The following is a 14,447-nucleotide window of genomic DNA, read 5'->3' on the forward strand; positions in this document are numbered from 1 at the left end:
AGCAGTCTGATCTTTCACCATTTATTGATGGTACTTTGATAGATGAAGTGAAAAATGAAGATAGGCAGAGAGGCAAAATGGATGGATTTGCCATGAACTCTTCCTACGTTATCTCATTTGGACAAATTCATCAGCTTGTCCAGAGGCCCGTAACTAGGAAGTCGGAGACCCAGGATTCAAGCCCATGTCTGTCTGACTCCCACGTCTAAGTTCTTCTCCTATGTTGTTCACTCTCATCTAATTGTAACCCCCAATATCTGCCTTTGCAGCAGCACCCTGGAGAGAGCAAGAAAATAATCAGGAAGACTGAGAAGGACCCTTGCTCTTTCAAGTGCATTTCAGAATCAACTTCAAGTGCCCACACCTCTACTCCAGACCTGCAATGTGTGTATGTGTAGAGAGAGAGATAGACAGACAGCCCAGGAGACTGAGAACCAGAAGGAGATCAAGGAACCTTCACCAAAAAGGCTCTGGTGAAAATTTGCATGGAAATGTTTGTGTGGCTTTATTCACTTAGGCACTTCTGCCACTTTTTTATCCATTCTACAAACACTAAGTGTCTACTTTTATCAGGCACTCTGCTAGGTATTGTGGATAAAGAGAAAAATAAGATACATGTATGCTGGTGATAATAGTCCAAGGTGAGAGGTTCTGACGGCAGCTTAGGTGCCTTGAGTGGGGGCCCTAGTGGGGCTCAGGAGACTCTTCCTAGCCCAAATAATGATGAAACTGTGTTTTGAAGGAGAAGAGGAGTTAGTGAGATGAAGAAGCGGGGAGAGGGCTTTCTAGAAAGAGGAAACAGCATGCACAAAACAACTAAGTTCAACTTAGTTCCATCCTGACTTAACTGACTCAGCTGGGTCCTCCTCATGATTAATTCTCAGGAGGAGAAAGAAATCACAGGGAAGGGGATGACCAGCCTGTCTGGGCTGGGTGGTGGGCACCCCAGCGCCAATTTGCTGACTGTAACTCCTGCTTCATCCAGCCTGGGCCAGACGCAGCCTTACACACAGGAGATCCTTATCAAGGATTGCTAATCACAATGACCTTTTTCACATGCATTATTTATATGACCCTCACAGCAGCCCTGTGAGGTATTGCTATTGTTTCCACTCAACAGAGTTAACATGGATTCAGAAGAGTTAAAAAACATGTCTAGAATCACACAATGCTAGTAACTGGCTTTTGGTGCCTAAAAGGTCAGGCACAGAACAAGTGCTTTCTCCATAGTAGTACGAGGATGGTGATGACGATGACTGATGATGATGATGATGTTGGGAAGGAGGAGGAGATGGAAGAGGAGGAAAGAGAAGAGACCAGAGAGTCAAGAAAAAACCAACATTTCTTTGAAAGGTTTCCAATGATTTGGGACTGGTTTCCAATTATTTGGGACTTGTTTTCACAGGTGCAGACAGGATTTGGAAGGTTGGGTTCTCACTTCTGGGGCTTCCAAACGCATGGAGTCCTGCCGGATATTGTCACCATGGCTAAAGGGATTGGGAATGGCTTTCCCATGGCAGCAGTTGTGACAACTCCAGGTAGGAACTACAGGCAGTTTGTGTCTGCTTCTGGGTCTCCTGCATCAGCAATGGTAGAAAACATGTGTATTGGAACTTGTGTGGGCTAGAGACAGTGACGGGATTCCCAAACAATGAAAAAGGGAAACTGTCTGCCAGATGGTGGAAGAGATAGAAGAAAACCAGCCCTTTTTGCTCTTGCTGTAGAGAAGACTAATTCTCCCAGACCCACAATGAAATGCAGGGTTCTACTCTACTGACAAGGTCTAGGCAAACATGCCACAAAAACAAAACCAACACAAGAGATCCTTGCTAAACAACCTGAAGCCAGTGCTGAAGTTTCCAAGGGAATCATATTCTTGAAGGACACCCTGACCTAGTCTTGCCACACCAATAAGCTATAGACTCAAGGTCCAAGTGATAGTTTTCTCTGTTGATCATCAAAAACAGCTAAAGACAATACAATCTCACTTAGCTAGAACATTCTATAAAATGAACATTAGAATTACCTGTATTTCCCATTTTAGTCAGGTTTTACAGAAAAGAATTTTATGAACCATTTAGTGTTGAAAATCTTAAAATTATTTCATTTGTTTTTCCCACCAATAATAAGCATACTTGAGAGGCTCCAAAGGATAATTAAGTGCCTTGTAATATCTCAGTGTTTTTACTGAACGAAGAAAGGTACTAAAATGTGGATATAGAAGGTGAAGTATAATGAACCGAATATATACTAACCCTGAAGCAATCTTGAAATTATATTATGAAATCCTTGATATGAGATTTTTTAAAAAATATTTCCTTCTTAGTCCCAAGAGTGGAATATAGAAAAAAGGCTTAGCTAATGAAGGTTCCATGTAAGTTCCCATAAATCAAGTTTTAAAGTACTTTTCAATTCATCCAACACATTAAAGATTTTTATTATTAAACTTCTCATTGAATAAATAAGCAATTTTTCCTTATCCACTGTATTAGTCAGCTTGGGCTTATTCTCTCACAGTTCTAGAGGCTGAAATCCAAGATCAAGGTATGAGCAGAGTTGGTTTTTGGTGAGATCTCTCTTGCAGATGAACACCTTCGTGCTGTGTCCTCACATGTCCTTTTCCACAGCTAGAAAGGGCTCTGATGTCTCTTCTTCTTAGGAGAATACCAGTCCTATTGGATTAGGGCCCCACCCTTATGACCTTAATTACCTCCCTAAAGGCCCTGCCTTCAATTACAGTCACATTGGGGGTTAGGGCTTCAACGTATGAACTGGGGTGGGGGAGGGAAGAGAAACAATTCCAACCATAACATCCACTATCTGGTGAGTGAAGAATGAATTGGACGCCATGAAATATATTACACATACATATACAACATGAAGGTAAATATAATCCAAATGCATGATGGGAGATTATAGATAGGAATGTGTCACCCTTTATCCACTTTTATTCTCCATCCTCCCCAGAGATTGCCAAGTCTTTGGCTAAACGCCTGCTTCACTTCAATACCTTCGGAGGGAACCCCATGGCCTGCGCCATTGGATCATCAGTGCTTGAGGTACTTTCCAGCAACCGCATCAACATCACTCATTTCACCAAACGACTACTTCAAAACCACACACACATTATCAGAACTCTATCACATTTCATGACTAAAGTGAAGAGTTAATTCCTAGTCCATGAATTTAAGTTAGATTTCCAGTTATTATTCTGCCCCCTCCCCTCTTTTTAAGATCTACTGTGAGTGCTTCAAGTATTGGATATGAAATAATATGTAATAAACCTCACACACATGGGAAATATAAGAATTTCCCTAGCTAGCTGGTAGCACTGAAATTTCTTTGTCATTTGAGTGGTATTTTATGGATAGTTACCAATGGCTATCCTTGATTTCAGTTTAATTTTGGTCCTGTCTTGTATACGTTTCCTTATTTTTGTTGTACTGTTATAAATTAAAAGAGTAAAGAGCAAGTGAGTTCTATGCAATTCCAACTAGGTGATTCAGCTGTGGTTCAGCCCCAGGCCATTGATTTTGCCTGGGGTCTCATCTGTTGAAAAGATTTTTTAAATGCCCTTGCTTATATGCATAATAGCGTTTGCTTAAAAGTGTAACGTATTTCTGGAAGAATGTCCAAGAAATTAATAACAATGGTTGTTTGTGGGGAAGGAAACTTGGTGGCTGGGGAATAGGGATCAGTGAGGCTCATTCTACTCTACGCTTCTGTACTTTCTGATGTTTGAACAAGGTACATGATTCACTTATTCAAAAAAATTAAATTTAAAACTATTTTTCAATAAAAATAAGTAAGTAAAAGCTGCCCTTGCAAATTAAAAAGTATCTTCAATGTGATTAAATCTCAAAATGAGAAAGTGTAGGTAGGATGTTTCATTTATTTCATTCTGTAGACATTGCCAGCTTACATTTTTTAAGTGCTGTGTCACCTCAACCAATTTAACAGATAGAGAGGATTTAGGTGAACAAGTAGGTCTTAAAAACATCAGGTTCTGCCTGGAGTCATGCAGTTATTATCAGCTGGTTATAAATGTAGTATACTCCTTGTGTTTGGTCAGGAATCACAGGTCTCTGCTATGAGTGGAAGTAGGTGAAAATCCTTTTATTGAATATATATCTCAGGTGCCCTGACTCTGGGCCCACAAAAAGCTCAACACTGAGACGTCTCTTTTATTTTTTCCTAAATTTTTACCCACCCCTGAAGATGAGGAGGGTAGGGGGGAGGCATCCCCTCTACCAAGAATTTTTTTCTCCCTACAGCAGATCTTTTTGTAGGACAAGGTATGGCCGTACTAGACTTTGGGTTCCATTTGTCTGGTCAAGTTTTTGTAAAGAGGGTCACATACATTTATTTCTCCATGTTTCTCAGTCCATTTTAAAACTTTTTTAATGCAAGGTCATTTGGGGCTTTCTCTCAACAGGTGATTAAAGAAGAAAATCTACAAGAAAACAGCCAGGAAGTTGGCACCTATATGTTACTGAAGTTTGCCAAGCTGCGGGATGAATTTGAAATCGTTGGAGACGTCCGAGGCAAAGGCCTCATGATAGGAATAGAGATGGTGAAGGATAAGGTAGGTTGTGATCGCTGTTCTCTCTGCAGGTTCGCGGGGGCAGCAAGAGTTAAAGTAGGAAGCCTCAGCTACAAGCTCATTCATTCTCAGGAAGAGAGCACACAAGGACAGCAAGACTCAGCAAAGCTCATTAGAGATGAGTAGGGAGTGTTGAGTATGAAGGACAGGCTAGCTGATCATCGAGAGTTCTAGAGTGCAGAAGAGCATTTGCAAAAGGGAGCTGATGTTATTCTTGCCAGACTAGGCAAAGAGCAATGGTAATGACTGAATATTTTGAATTAGAAATATAAGGAAGGGAGGAAATTATTGGGGGAGGGGCAGGGGGCCAGAGAGCTAGCGGAAGTAAGGGGGAAGGGCCAGGAGAAGGTTGTGGTGTTGGTTTGGGGTGAGAGTGTTAAAGATTTATAGGGTTTTGCATTTGTTTGTTTGTTTGTGAATGGACTTCAATCTCCCAAGTAACAAGGGCGGAATGTGACTTTCTGATGACCTACCGCAAGGTGACCTCAAACTCGATATGACAATTGAACTTAGCATTTCCCTTAAGCCAGTGATTCTTCCCAAGGTCACTGTGTCTGTTTTACACCCTCCACTGTTCTCCCAATTCCCTAGCCTCAAAACCACAAGATAATCTGTGACTCCTTCCCTCTCCTTATTTCTAACGTCAAGTTTTATTGATTCTTTCTTTGCCGTGTTTCTCAAATCTTTCCCACTGTTGTTACTGCTGCCCCTGGGGCCCACGTCATTAGGAAATTGTCCCAATCCTCTATAAATGCAAAATCTAGATCCTCTGAGGGGAGTGACAGCAGGGGAATCTTGGCACAGGAAGGAATAGTCAGACCAGCCCCTTCACCCTAATTCTTATCCGTGGGTGACTTCTTGCTGTTTGCTCTCATCACACCACCCTAGTTTAGAAGGACTGTGTTCAGTTCTCCCAATATTCAGACTAGACCGTGGATATAACACTCTCCCATTAGTACCACACCGCAGAGCCTGTGAAAAGCTGGAACGTTTGAACCAGATTTGAAAGCTAAGGGAAGACAACAGGAAAATAAGAGTAACATGAGACTAGGCCCTCTGGCTCACAGGCCGTAACATACTTACCTTCAGCTTGGGGCTCCATCAAGGGCTGTTTTAAGGCTCAGAAGAGTCCATTCCAGTCCCCCCAACAAGAGGTCCCTCGAGGATACCTAGATGCCTCAAAGCCCAGACTCCACCAAAGAAAGCCCAGTGAAAGAGGAGGCATTCGTCCCTTTCCCACTAATCCAAAGCCAACTTCTGTGTACTCCAAGACGTGTGAACAGAGATGTCTTGGTAAAACATCAGAATCCCATTGATACCGAACAAGCTAAAGGATGGTACATCCATACTACATGGCATAGAAATACATGTGACATGGAAAGATGTACAAACTGTATTATGGAAAAAATTAAGCAGGCTATAAAATAGTATGTATAGAATGAGCTCTTTTTCTCTTCCCTCTGCCCTTCAGTAGTTTTAAGCATGGGCTCTGAAAGAGCGTCTCCATTCCTTAATTCTATTCATTGTCCCCTCAATACCGTTCACTTTCCTACATCCAAATATCGTTCAAACTTTTCCCTAAGCATAGAATACAGTACTTTCCTCTCTGTCTCTAGCTATGGGAATCCTAGGCCTTTTCAAGATCCAACTCTTCACCACATCTCCTCCTGAAGCTTGCCTTTGCTTCTCCCATATAAGGGGCTGCAGCCTTCAGAGAATCTCTCTCACACTCACTGTCTAAAGAGCTCCTTTGAAAGGCTCTTTCAAATCATGTATTTGTTGACTCGGTTTTCATGTATAAATACCTTCTTTTCCTAAATAAACTGTATGCTTTTGAGGCCAGGAAATACACAGATGGTGAGTGCTTTATCCATGTTTGTTGATTGATTTCCGGCCCCTGCAACACTTCAGACCACATTCATGTAATTAAAACAGCTCAGAACTTGGCTTTAATGCTATACAGTGTAACCCAGAATCAAAACTCCCATGAGCAGTTAGTAAGGATGTGAATTGGATACAGCCCTTTGGACAGAAATTTGTCTGTATCTATCAAAATTTTAAATGTATACATTTTGACCTAGCCATTCCACTTAGAGTGATGTATCCTAAAGAAATATTCACAGAAGTGTGTAAAGATATAAATGAGCGAGGATGTTTGCAGCATTGCTTATGATCATAAACAAAAATTGAAAATAACATAAATGTCCAAAAATAAGAGATTAAACAAATTGCTCTACCAACAAACAACAAAATACTAGGTAATCTTTAAGGAGACTAGGTCCAGGGACTTCCCTGGTGGTCCAGTGGTAAAGAATCCGCCTTACAATGCAGAGGACACAGGTTCGATCCTTGGTCAGGGAACTAAGATCCCACATGCTGCGGGGCAGCTAAGCCCGTGAGCCACAACTACTGAGCTCGCGTGTCTCAACTAGAGAGCCTGCGTGCCACAAACTACAGAGCGCATGCACTCTGGAGCCCACATGCCACAACTACAGAGAGAAAACCCCCAAGCCACAACTAGAGGGAAGTCGTGCACCACAACGAAGAGCCTGGGAGCCTTAAAGGAAGATCCTGAGTGCTGCAACTAAGACCCGACACGGCCAAAAAGAAATAAAATAACTAAATAAAATTAAAAAAAAAAAAGAAGACTAGGTCCAAATACACTGACATGGAAAGATGTTCTGGATACATTGTAATTTGTTCAAAGCAAATTGCAGAACATTACAAAGTATGACATTTTTTAAAATATGCATTTAAATGTATGTATATGTGGAGAAAAAGTGTCTAGTTCCCACTAAATTACCAACAGGTGGTATCCCTAGGAGTAGGATTGGAGAAGAGGAAACGTTTCATTTTTACTTAGTGCATTTCCATATCATTTTCAGGAGTTTTTCCCAATAACCCTGCATTACTTGTATAATTGTTTAAATGAAGACTTATCCCTCAAAAACGGCAATAAATAAATAAATAAATAAACACGAAGCTACATTATATCCCTGAGAAGAGGTTAGTTACGAACATGCCCACTTGATTATGGAGTGGTTGGGACTTAGACTCAACCACAGGGCCCGGGCAGGCTGTCCTGTGGCTTTGCCTCATTAGCTTTTCCGACCGTGCTTTTCTCTTCGGAATGCCTACAAGATGTTCAATTAGTCATAGCAGTTGAGGCCAGGGGGTAATAAAATGGACAAAGGAGCAGGGAGGGTGCTGGCCCAGACCAGGCTGAAGCCAAACAAAGTCCACCTCTCCAGACCCTTGATAGCCACCAAGGCCCACCAACCCAACTGCCCCTGAGGAACCCTTTCTGACCTCTGACCTCTCGTCCCCCAAACCATATTTGACTTCTTTCCAGCTTTCACAGTTTAGCCCTAAATTATATTGTTGTGTTTTAGTCTTTCCTCATGAGAACATCAGGGGCAAGGAGGATGACATTTTAGGATCAGTGAGGAAATGCTGGTCTTTTCCCCATCCTGGTCCTCCATTATCTAGTAGTGGGAAAGTTTGAATAGTGTTTTCTTTATCTTAAAGCTTCACAACAGACTAGTTGGAGCATTTGTGCTCACAGACTCAGAAGTCCCCAGCCCAGTGTCATCAAAAGGGTACTAGAATACCTGGGCCCACAGGAAGGGACCACCTTCAGATGCCAAGTGACCTGAAACAGCCTCTAGGCTCCAGAGAGCTTACCTTTCCTGACCCTGGAGGATTAAGTCTTGGGTGAGAAAGAGCAAATTCCACAAGCAGGGAAGAAGAGGACAAACAGCCCCACCCCAGTTGCCCAGGCCATACTATGGCCCAGAGAAAGCTTGGACCGTTTGTGCCCTTGTGCAACTTCAGAGCCATTTCCTGGACTTTTTGAAATGAATTTTGTACATGGACAAAACAAAGTGCAGGGCTGAGGACAATTTCCACATAAATAAAGCAAACTCCAAATACGGCTATTAAAGAACCAAGCTCCCAGGGTAACCAACTGCAGAGCCAAGATTCACTGACGGTCCGCATTCCCCTTCATCTTGTCTTTGGGAATTTGGGATGAACTGGGATAAAAACAAATATTTTCAATAACACCTCCCAGAAAGAAATCCAATTCAGCAATTAATAGCTTTATTCAATTACAGGGGGAGACAGGTTGAGAGGGAGAGAAGAGCATTGATTGCTTGAGTTGCTTTTTATTCCTCTTAGAAATAATGTCTTGAATCATTCAAATGCCAAATATTTTTTAAATGTATTTACAGACCAGCCGCCAGCCTCTTCCCCGTGAAGAAGTAAATCAAATCCACCAGGACTGCAAACGCATGGGGCTTTTGATTGGCCGGGGTGGCACTTTTTCTCAGGTAACGAGAAGGCTGGCCTTTACCTATCACTTTAGGTAGGCATCTCCCTGAGGTCCCAGTGCTGGTCCCTTTTCTTCACCTCAATGCTAGGGGACCCAGTTCCGCTTCCTCTAGGCTTAGTGCTCAGACGTTTTGTGACCACCTAGAGGGGTGGGATAGGGAGGGTGGAGGGAGGGAGACGCAAGAGGGAAGAGAGATGGGAATATATGTATATGTATAACTGATTCACTTTGTTATAAAGCAGAAACTAACACACCATTGTAAAGCAATTATACTCCAATAAAGATGTTAAAGTTTTCCTATCAAAAAAAAAAAGGGACAGTGAAGCCCTCGGGCCACTAGAGGGCGCTGTGTGAAATGGTTTGGTTACCGCGGTTCGGCGGGGAATATACCCAGAGGACAGTCTAAGGAGGCAGAAAAAAGCTGCACAGACAAAGCAGAGGACTTACAGGACAGGTCATAATACTGTCGTACCAGTCATGCGTAACCAGTTTGTCTCACGTGTGCATTAGTTCTAACCTCTGAAAGCACAATCCTAGTCTTTTTTAACTCAGCCCTGGGCTCTGACTCTGTGACCCGCAAGCCTGCTAAGCCTTAGTGGCCGCTGTGGCCACTAAGCAACGTGGCCAGGAGCAACGTCATAGTGCTGGCAGGCCCAGGTGGCCCTGCAGGGGAGGTGGGGACCACCCTGGCCAGGTCCCTAATGCAGAACTCAAAATCAGCCACTCCCAGTGCCCTTCACTCTCAGGCTGGCAGAGGCAGAGAACAAGCTCTCCCTGCCCCCTTCCTGGGAAAGCCAAGCACAAGCCCCACAGTCGGGACCCTGGTGTGGCCCTGCCGTGGGCATGGGCTGCTACTGTAAAGTGATCTGCCCCTCCATCCCTCACACCAGCAGGACCCTCTCCAGGGATTCGCTCCGGGGCAGAGATTTAAGATGTAAGCTCACTCCTACTCCTCCCCTAATTTGTTCTTGGCCTTTGGCATCCTTCTCTCCCGTTTTAAACATGCGTCATTCTTCCTAGTTTCCCTGCTTCACTGCTGCCTCTCACTTGATTTCAGCGAACACCCTCGCCTGGTGCTTCTCAGAGAAAATGGAAGCCATTAGGCAAGATCCCTATAGAAGCTCATCTGTCCCCCGAGCCAGTTCCCACCTCCTTTCCTAAAGGTTAGAGAACGAGACGTCTCTCCGTGCTCTTGACCCTCCACACTCCCTCCACTTAGGGAAACAGGTCTGTGTTCTCTTGTTTCTGCAGTTTTTTTCAACTTCCCCTCAGCCTGTGAACAAATAGACTGAAAGCTCTTCCAGCCCAAACCAAACCATAGAAACAAAACCAGAATGAGCGCTTTTGCTGGGAAATGCTGAGTTTTTTCTAGTCCTGGTCCCGGATATTTTTCTATATGAATCAGACAGAGTAAGTTAATGATTCAAAATCCTAAGACAGGCTACTTATAAAGACAGAGAACAATTTATTGTTTACTTGCTTAGTTAGTCCTTAGTTATCCGGAACACACTTGAGTCCTAAGCAGCCACTGCTTGGCTGGATGCTAGAGCTACAGTGAGAAATAAGATCTGTCCCTCCCTCCATGGAACTGGCAGAGGAGAAAGACTTAAACAGAAAATGATGATACAGTCTAGTATGCTTGCCGATAACCATACGAAGGGATAGCGTACACTGTTCTAAATGCTTTGCATATGTTCACTCATTTAATGCTCTCAACACGCCTATGGAACAAGTACTCTTATCCTTATTTTACAGATGAAGAAAAAGAGGCACAGAGAGGCTAAGTAAATTGCCCAAGTCACACAGTTAGTAAGTGGCAGAACCAGGATCCAAATTCAGGCAGTCTGATTTCTGAATCTGTCCTCGGAGGAGAGTAAACCCGAGGGAACAAGACTGGAGGCCGGGAGTACAGGTGGGAGCTAATGATGCTGTCTGAACTTGAACAGCAGCCGTAGGGATAGAGGAGACATCCAGAGAGCAATCTGGCTGTGAAATGCCCAGGACTTGGGTATAAAAGGATGAGTGCAGCTTTGAACTTGGTCCCTTTCTATCTATAGACAAGTCTGTAGCTCAGAGGAAAGAATCGAGGTGAGGATCACGATTTGGGGGTCATCAGCATAGAAGTGGGGAGAGGAGGAAATCTCCTGGGAAGGGAGTCTAGATGCGAAATACAGAGAGATGAGGATAGACGCCTGGGTCACGTCAACTTTTAAAGGGCAGGTGGAAGAAGAGGTACCCAGATGGAGACACAAAACGTGTGGAGAGCTGTGAGGAGAGCTAGGAGGGTGCGGAGTCATGGAAGCAAGAGAGTGGGGAGGTTCTGGAAGGGGGAGCGACAGAAGTGCCAAATGCAGAAGAGAAGGCCAGAAAGGCTAAGGGCTGGAACGTGCCCACTGGATTCCACGCTTAGCAGCCGACTGGCAGCTTTAGCCAGAGTGGGGCCAGAAGGCTGATGGGACAGAAGCCAAGCTGCAGTGCGTTGAGATGTGAATAGAGGGAAGGCAGAGTGGAAAGTAATGGCCAAGAGCATCAACCAGTCTTTTTATTTTTATAAGTTTGATAAAAGGAAGGATAGTATATGTATGGTAGCTGGAAGAGACCAGGAGGGTCAACACATTTTTATCTGTGGTTTGTTTTTTTTTTTAACATCTTTATTGGAGTATAATTGCTTTACAATGGTGTGTTAGTTTCTGCTTTATAACAAAGTGAATCAGTTATACATATACATATGTTCCCATATCTCTTCCCTCTTGCCTCTCCCTCCCTCCCACCCTCCCTATCCCACCCCTCTAGGTGGTCACAAAGCACCAAGCTGATCTCCCTATGCTATGTGGTTGCTTCCCACTAGCTATCTATTTTACATTTGGTAGTGTATATATGTCCGTGCCACTCTCTCACTTTGTCACAGCTTACCCTTCCCCCTCCCCGTGTCCTCAAGTCCATTCTCTAGTAGGCCTGCATCTTTATTCCCATCTTACCCCTATGCTCTTCATGACCTTTTTTTTTTTCTTAGATTCCATATATATGTGTTAGCATACAGTATTTGTTTTTCTCTTTCTGACTTACTTCACTCTGTATGACAGACTCTAGGTCCATCCATCTCACTACAAATAACTTAATTTCATTTCTTTTTATGGCTGAGTAATATTCCATTGCATATATGTGCTACATCTTCTTTATCCATTCATCTGTTGATGGACGCTTAGGTTGCTTCCATGTTCTGGCTATTATCTGTGGTTTTATGTGTGGCTTGGATTTAGATTATGAGAGCTGTAAGCCTGCTTGTTTATAGGCTGAGGGGAATTTGAAGAGAAGGTGAAGATGCGAGAGAATGCAGGGGTGTTTCCTGGAGGGAAGGTGATGGGAGAAGCAAGGGCCAAAGGCACAGGTAGAAAATTCGGAGTCGAATCGTAGACGGTTTGTTCCTTGAACCTTCAGGCTAGGATATAAGAATGCACGTGGGAGCAAGCAAGTTTATAGAAAGGTCTTGCTTGACAGCTTCTGAGGGGCATGAGGCAAGATTGTCTATGAAACAGAGTGAGGGGTGTAGGAACTGAGTGAGGAAATTGAGAGGAATGGGAATTAGAGTGGCAAAGGAGAGAGGGCCTGAACGTTTAGGACACCAGCAGAAGTAGGACCCTGCATTTCCTGTGATGTCTGTCCACCAGCGGTGGGATTTTCTTTACCGCTTCTCAGCTCTCTGTGTGGGAGCAAAACAGTTCTGTTATAGCTTTGATCGGACCTGGGACTTTGCTGTGTGTGTGCAGCAGCGGAAGGGGAGGAAGGCAAGCAAAGTGAGGGGGAAGGTGAGAGAGGGGTTCATATCCTCAACCCTGTGCTCCAAGCTGGGTAGGAAGAGGAGGATGAGATCTGAGGGGGGTGACACACTTGAAGATCGTGGAGGGAGGAGACTGAAGTGTTCATGGGAAGGGCGGATGCAGTGGGGTCAGAAATGGAAGAATTCCTAGTGAAGAGGAGGCTGGTGGTGCTGGCCTGGGGCGTGAGTGGGTGCAGAGGAGCGCAGATGAAGGTTCCGGGAGTTGTGGCGATCAAGAAACTGAGACGCTAGTTTGTTGGGTTGCACACAGGGACACAGAAGGCAACCTCGGTGATGGCAGAAACGGAGGCTAGATAGAGGCCTAAGACCTCAGTGGAGGTGTTGGAAGGACCTGGAGGTCAGCAGGTGACAAAAAGGAAAAGGGGCCGAGCGGATGGTACCAGAGTTTCTGAGACTAGAGGATGAATGGCCTGGATACAGCACTGGGGAGGGAGGAGACGAACCCTTCAGGGAAATATAAGGAATGCCATGAAAACAAGGTGTTGGATTCTTAACCTAGTGCATTTCCTTGAAGTCGTAGTTGATTCTATGATGATCCGTTGCTCTATTTTCCTTTATCTCCTCAGACATTCCGCATCGCACCCTCGATGTGCATCACTAAACCAGAAGTTGATTTTGCAGTGGAAGTATTCCGTTCTGCCTTAATCCAACACATGGAGAGCCAAGCCAAATAATTTTTTTGAAAATAAAGAACCACAAGCCTCAAGAACTTCCCACTTATGTTCAAGGGTTAATTTGAGAAATTTCAGAACCACTGGTAAAAGTTGTAAATGGTTGACTGCCTACCAGCCGTATTTGTTAACGGAGCCCCTGTTACCTTGAGAAAGCCATCCCTCAGGAAAGGATCTGTATCCCTAGCTCAGAGAATAAATCCTAATTAGTCTAGATTAGTTATGCTAATTTTATCCTCCTTTGCGGTGAATGTTTACACCTGATATGTGACATGATTCCTGCAGGAAAATCTTTTGGTGGAGGTGCCTTCAGGAAAAGGTTTCTTCATCTCTGGAAGAGATGTGTTCGTCTTGCATTGAAGCATCAGATGTCACGATAGGACTGCTCCAACCACCGTCAGCCACTTTGCGGCCCTGAGGACAAAGCTTATTTGCTGAGGTTGGAAGGTGGAGCGAAGCTGAGTCCTTAGTGATGTCAATGGGCAACTGATCTAACCAATCCTGGAGTCCCCTTACCTTGGGGCTTCTTGTTATCTGAGAAAATAAAATCAGTGCATTGCACAAGCCTTTTTCATTTAAGTTTTCTCTTATTGCAGCCACAAGCATCCTGGGAAATGATGCAGAAAATACCCCACGTAGATAACTGTCCTCTCTTTTAACTCCCCTAAAATGTCTATCAGAGCCTCCTTTGTTTCCACTGCCATCATCCCACCCTGGACTAAATTCTCATTACTCCTATTATAATAGTCTCCAAGACCAGAAGTTCCCAAACTTTATACTCATTAGAATGCACATTCATAGTGCTTCTTTCCCATATGTATGCACTCTTTGTCTTAAAATTGACTTAATATTTTTCCTTAATCTGACATTTTTCACTTAGATGTATTTGATAGTAACGTTTCTATCATTATAATAGATGAGAAATCAGTACTACTTGTCACAACTGGAAAGTGCTCATAAAATAGAGTGAACACAAAGCGATGCAATTCAGGTCTAGCAAAA

At 43.7% G+C, this 14,447-nt stretch overlaps 1 protein-coding gene across 3 annotated transcripts in view; it reads left to right on the forward strand.

Moving 5' to 3' along the window:
* AGXT2 (alanine--glyoxylate aminotransferase 2) overlaps positions 1-14,009 on the forward strand; it is a 48,172-nt gene extending 34,163 nt beyond the window's left edge. For 2 of the 3 annotated variants that reach the window (XM_082453807.1, XM_082453808.1), the window contains exons 10-14: positions 1,406-1,538; positions 2,968-3,059; positions 4,436-4,585; positions 8,836-8,934; positions 13,341-14,009. In XM_082453807.1, the coding sequence (XP_082309933.1) occupies positions 1,406-1,538; positions 2,968-3,059; positions 4,436-4,585; positions 8,836-8,934; positions 13,341-13,448 (582 nt within the window). In that variant the 3' untranslated portion in view covers positions 13,449-14,009. The remainder of the gene's footprint in view (positions 1-1,405; positions 1,539-2,967; positions 3,060-4,435; positions 4,586-8,835; positions 8,935-13,340) is intronic. The other variant, XM_082453809.1, reaches the window with a different exon arrangement.
* The last annotated feature ends 438 nt before the right edge of the window (positions 14,010-14,447 follow it).

The sequence above is a fragment of the Balaenoptera physalus genome (assembly GCF_965194825.1).
Source record: "Balaenoptera physalus genome assembly, chromosome: 3".
NCBI lineage: Eukaryota > Metazoa > Chordata > Mammalia > Artiodactyla > Balaenopteridae > Balaenoptera > Balaenoptera physalus.